General features: G+C 36.6%; 1 protein-coding gene across 1 annotated transcript; it reads right to left on the minus strand.

The window, feature by feature from the left end:
• Positions 1-1,359: 1,359 nt before the first annotated feature.
• Positions 1,360-3,311, minus strand: LOC122280085. The gene has a single exon (XM_043091042.1). The coding sequence runs from the start codon at positions 3,086-3,088 to the stop codon at positions 1,487-1,489; it is 1,602 nt and encodes a 533-aa protein (XP_042946976.1). The 5' UTR covers positions 3,089-3,311; the 3' UTR covers positions 1,360-1,486.
• Positions 3,312-6,000: the final 2,689 nt, after the last annotated feature.

Below are 6,000 nucleotides of genomic sequence, written 5' to 3' on the forward strand. Positions count from 1 at the left end.
TCCGATAGATTTACTTTATAATAAAAATAAATTTATAATCTGATAAATCATATGAAAATACGTCAGTTTGTAAGTTTAATTTCATGTAAACTATTTATCGTTAAGATATTTCTCAAATTTGTATCGTTTTCAAGCCAAAATGTGGGGGCTAAATAAATACTTATGGAACTTGTCCCATTGTACGTAACCTTCCCAATTCCCTTCCAAGTTGAATTGCATGAGAATGACATATAAACAATGATCAATCATTCATTGGCTATCGCAAGCTTTGGTTGCTCGTATCAAGCACGCTGTTGATGGACATATTAATTTAAACATTTTATGATTCCTTTTATTATTATTATTTCATTAATTATATTATCTTACATAATTTAATTAGAATAGGAGGCATTAATTGAATTAAAGTAATCTCAGCCTTTGAGAAAAAAAGCAAGTATCAGGCATTCATTGGGAGTAAGAGACAGGACAGGGGGACACGTTTTCTTCATCGATCAGGATCAGTAAACAATAAGTTATTAGAGAAGACCTCAATTTAATGGCATGTTTTTGGTAATTTGTTGTCACTTCAATGCCACCAGATGCAGTAAATTTGGGGTTCGTTTGGTAGAACCCATCTGAACACCTGCTGTTCGTTTAATATCTCTATGGCTGCAGGAGACGATCTCCAGCTAGCACATGGGCTTTAATTAATACGTTTCACTGCTCCCCCTTCTCCGCCTGCTTGCCTTTGCTGCCTCCCCCATTCCTTCCCTTTGCCCGTTCCCTCGCTCCACAACTCTTTTTTCATCTCTCCCTGTTTCTTTATTAGTTACTTTAGTAATCGGCTGTGAAAAATTCTCTTTCACTTTTATAGAAAGAAGCACCAAAAACCAAAAGCACTCAAACCCAGCTACTGCTTTTCACCGTTTCATGGTGCTTGTTTTCTCCCTTTGCACATGCCACATTTTGGAGTTGCAGGGCACAGTTTTTACTTTTTACCCTTCTTTTTCTCCTTCCACCGTGAATAGACAGACAAAGTGAAGTTGGTACCAAAAATAACAATACTGAAAATATAAATTATATTTATAATTTAATTATAAACTTATTAAATAAATAAAATATTTTTTGTGTCTGCAGTGTCGTGGTGCGTAAACATGCCAGCTTACAAGTGAGATTCTAGTGCAAACCAGTTTCTATCGCATCAATCACACAGAGAGAGTGTCTACCGTGCTAACTTGCACGTGGAACATTACTTCTCAATATAAGACTTGAGTTCAAAGAGGATGTGTGGTAGTGTGATGCACCAAGAGCCAAAGGACCACTTGAATAAGGCAACCTTTGTACCATTGGCATTGGATAAAAACAAAATAAAACAAGACATGGTAAAACAAGATTTTATTTCCAAATATTATATACAAGGAAGAACAAAAGTAATGATAAAACAAAATTTGATAGAATTTCTTATTAAAGTTTCTATTTTTTGCCCTTTCTCTCAAAGGTCCTCTAATTAACAATCCCTATAAACAGAAGAATCCACTTCAGACAAACATATTAACTTCCTAATAACAGAACTGAAATCGTAATTGCCATTACCACGTTGGATTACAGGGTAATCTGACGATGACGTGGAAGGAGCTGAGTTTAGACCAGCGAGTGAGCTCATATTCGGGGTCGATTCGGTGGATGTCATCAAATTTATATTCTTCGATTGAAACTCACTGGCAACGAGTTGACTCAAGATTGTGGACTCTGTGACCGAGTTTTTCTTCTTGTGTTGCAGTGAAGCTCGAACAATATCGGTTAACATGGCACTCGATAATCTCCGGACTCCTCGTGTTCCACCCATTATAACAGCTGAGTTGACTTGAAAACGGGAGTGAGGTTTGTCCGAGTTACTCTTACTGTGCTTCCCAGACGAAATCTCTGGTTTGGTTGATAAATGAACTGACAAGGGGCTCCGGTTCCGGACTCTGCCGAGTGGGTCTCCGACTACAATCGAATTCTTCACGTCCAACAGCATAACATGCTTGAAGTTCCGCCGGACTCGACCGAGTAGCATTGGATAGCAGGCCCATCTTCTTAAACTCATCGGAACGCGGTCCAGAAACCCGGCGAGCGAGTTCTCTGGGTCTAGCTCAGACGCTTCAAACCCCACCACTGATCCATAACTCAACTGGGCCGACTGAGCTTTCCCTCCCCCACCATCTGAGTCACTGTAATTGCTCCTGACTCTCTTACCCCATATGGGCTCCCCGAATTCCTTCTTCTCTTTGTTTCCAGTCTTGGTGAAATGAGTCACATCAAAACCCATTTTCCGCTTTGGACTGGTAGTAATGTTCGAGTCTTTGTAATGGCGAATGAGCTTCAAGAACGAGTCGTTCTCCTCTTGAATAACGGAACCAAGTCTTGAAGAAAACGATGAAGAAGCAAATAGGAAAGCTACGTCGGCTCTAGCTGTGATGCCAGACCTATGCAAGGATCTCGCAAATAACCGGAAGTCATCCTCTGTCACATCCTCCACTATATGAGCAACAACAAGATCGTTCATGGCTTTGGTGCCTCGCCTATACAGAATTCCCATTCCTTGTAGCGCAGTTGGCGAGAGAGCAATCTTTGATGTATTGTATGACTTTTCCGTAAACGTATTGAAGAACCATGAAGAACTGAGTATAGACTTGTGGGCGGTATTGACTTTGGGTTTGGGTTTGGATTTGGGGTTGTTAACGTAATTTGGAGGCCGAGGATTTTGGGATAGGAATCTTCGCGGGGAGGTTGGATGGGTTCTGGAAATGGTGGTGGGTTCGAAGGTGGAGAGAGTGAAGAGGAGGAGGGTGATGAAGATGAACAAGGCGCAGATGGAAATGGTGTATTGGGCTTTAGAGAGGATAAAGTTGGAGCTGCTGCTTCTTCTAATTCCGGATTTCGACGAAGATGAAGAAGAAGAAGATGATGAAGAAGAAGAAGAAGATGTGTTTTTGCCATTAATGGAATGGTTGTCCTCGGGGAAGAAGACTAGAAGTAGACCAGTGCCCGAGTTGTCGCTGCTGGTGCTGGTACTACTCTTGCTGGCGGTGCTGCTCTTCGCCTTTAACTTTGCTGAGAACCCCATTTTCTTTGTCGCTCGACCGTGCACACTGCTTTGCCTTCTTGTAACTTTAATTACTCGCTCCGTCGATGGCGTCTGAGGCCCACCCCAAATCCCCGACCTTATTTTGTCAACAACCTCTGGCAATTTCTAGAATTATTAGTAATTCTTCTACCTGTTTGTACATTCCAGACTAATTGTCCTCATCAATATGCCATTTTTAAGAAATAGTAAACTCCCATTATTACCCAATAGATCAGAATTTCTGGCAAATTTTCCGCTGCTTTCATGGACCAATCCATCTTATTACCAGCTATGTTTTACATTAATTTTTGTTTTTTATATTAAAATAATTAATTCAATAAATATCACATTAACATTACAAAATACTTGCCTTTTATTAGTCATCAATAATCATCTTTATCTTAATAAACAGTCACCTATATTCTAACAAATATTATAAAATAAATATTCACTTTTTATAATATATAAATGATGACTCTCAATATTCGAAAGTATCTCTCTTTAATTGCCGAATAATTGTCATATTTTAGAGGAAATGCATATTATAATGTCCACTATTTTTGTGTTAAAACGTGCAGCTAGGTAGTTGATACTATGGTATGGATTATTTATTTTAAAAAGTATATAGTATATGAATTTTTGGTGTTGAAGTCATCCTTGATCATTCCCCCCAGCTTTCATTATATAAAGTGTTAAGGAAAAATAAAAAGCCCAAATCAAAGGTAGATGTGACATGAATGATTGTATCAGGGGACTTTACCTAAAAAAAACATCATTTCAGCAATCTTTAAGATGATCTTTTTACGTCGATATTTTCGACTCAATTTAAGCTTAATTTGTTGCCTTAACAACCCTTTTTCTCAAAAACTTGGGGTTTTTTTGGGCCCTTTTTGTTCTAAATCCCACTTTCCTTATGACCATTAATTGACGGTATCACCATTTTATTACCTAAAATAAATAACGAACAAATATTGGTCCTAAATTATATAGAAAATAAGGAAAAAATAACAAAATTTGGGGAGAAAAATCCTGCCGACAATGTGAGATGCGAATAATATTGGTCTTTAACTCAATAGATTGGGCACAGAAGAGTACACCTGTGAGCTGTGTGTAGGGACAATGATTAATATGGCTTGGTTCTATGTTCTTTTATCATAATTATATAAGAAGGCAAACCCGATTTTAAGATTTGATAATTGATTTTTAAGATTGAAAATTTATATTATATAATTTGATTTGTACAATAATTTTATCAGAAGAAGCATCACTCGCCAAATCATCCAGAAAAGTTAAGGCACTCTAAACCTACCAATAGGAAATTTGGAATATTGAGAACTACTTTTATATTTTGAAAAATGATATTTGTAATTGTAGAACGTTACACAATTTTTTTATAAAAAAAATAAATAAATATGACTCACATGAATAAAAAAAAATTAATTTTTTAAAATGATTATACGGATTATATATAGTATTACTCTAATATTTTAGAATAAATGAGAATACTTACTACCAGAAGAACCGAACATTCAACATCCACCTAGTTGCTACACATCAAACTCTTGCGTTTGGTATTACTTAGATGTTTAGTGCTGAATGGATTATGTTATGAGAATAAAAGGAACATGAAAACATGCGATGTTTTGTGTTCATACATATGAATTTCTAAATGTCATCATCAGTGTCTATGTCCTCTTCAAGCGGCTTCGTCACTACTTTTGTTCTTTTCATATGCCAAGACAAGGGTTCAATCACGATCTTTATTCCACTAATATATATTATCTATAGATTTAACAGAAATTTTATATAGAAATCTTATATTGCACACTTTCACTTAATTAATATATGATTTATTATTTTTATCATTATATCTTAATGTTTAAATATGTATGCATTTAAATAAAATGATAGAAATAATAAATCACATATTAATTAAATAAAAGTGTGGTACAAGGCTGTCTTGTAAAATTTTTATAGATTTAATACCTCTCATCAACTCGCTTGCTAGAAGTTAACGTGGAGTACAAACATTTTATAAATAAACTTATTTTAAAGCATGTATAACACACACATCATTTATGCGATATAGTTTAATTTTTAAAAAAAATTTAAAATTATAAATTAAATTATATCATGTGAATGGTACGTGTTGTAACGATTTTTAAATAACACTTTTAATTTTGATAATACAAGTGAATCATGATACACGATGACTTTATTGTCTTTGACGTAAGAAGAATCGTTCGTGGCTTTTCTTTTTTATTTTTAAAAAAAAAAAATCAATTTGGACATTTATGTGAAGCTTCAAACCAATTAAATTTATAAAGTTGTGATATTCTTCAACTATAAAGTGCTAAAGTTTGGGTTCAACTAAAGTTTACCATAAAATTACATAAAAAAATACCCAAAAAATTGATTTAAAAAATATACTCTATTGGGAATCTTAAAAATCATAAGTATAAACGATTCATGAAAGGGAAACGCTTCAGACCGGTCGGACTGTTAATCACACAAAAACAGCCCGCCAATCATCTTATGCCACGTAGGAAAAAGGACTAAAAGGTTAGTAGACCGTGAAGCAGGGAATCAAGACGTTTGCTCGGCGTTTTCTCCCTTCCGGCACCATCATCCACTTCCTCGGCGTTTTCTCCCTTCCGGCACCATCGTCCACTTCCTCCGACCACTTCCTCCGGACCGGCACCATCATCCACTTCCTCGGCGTTTTCTCCCTTCCGGCACCATCATCCCACGATCGCGAGCCACGGGTTTTCTCCCTTCTGCCATTTGTCTCAGCCCGACGCCGACGGACGGCCAAAATCGCAGCCCATCGCCGACGAAAGTATCTCAGCCCGACGCCGACCAGTCCTAAGGATTTCTCGGATTTTATAGAGATTTGCGCCGTCGTTCCTGTG

This window comes from Carya illinoinensis, chromosome 10 (genome assembly GCF_018687715.1).
Source record: "Carya illinoinensis cultivar Pawnee chromosome 10, C.illinoinensisPawnee_v1, whole genome shotgun sequence".
Taxonomy (NCBI): Eukaryota; Viridiplantae; Streptophyta; class Magnoliopsida; order Fagales; family Juglandaceae; genus Carya; species Carya illinoinensis.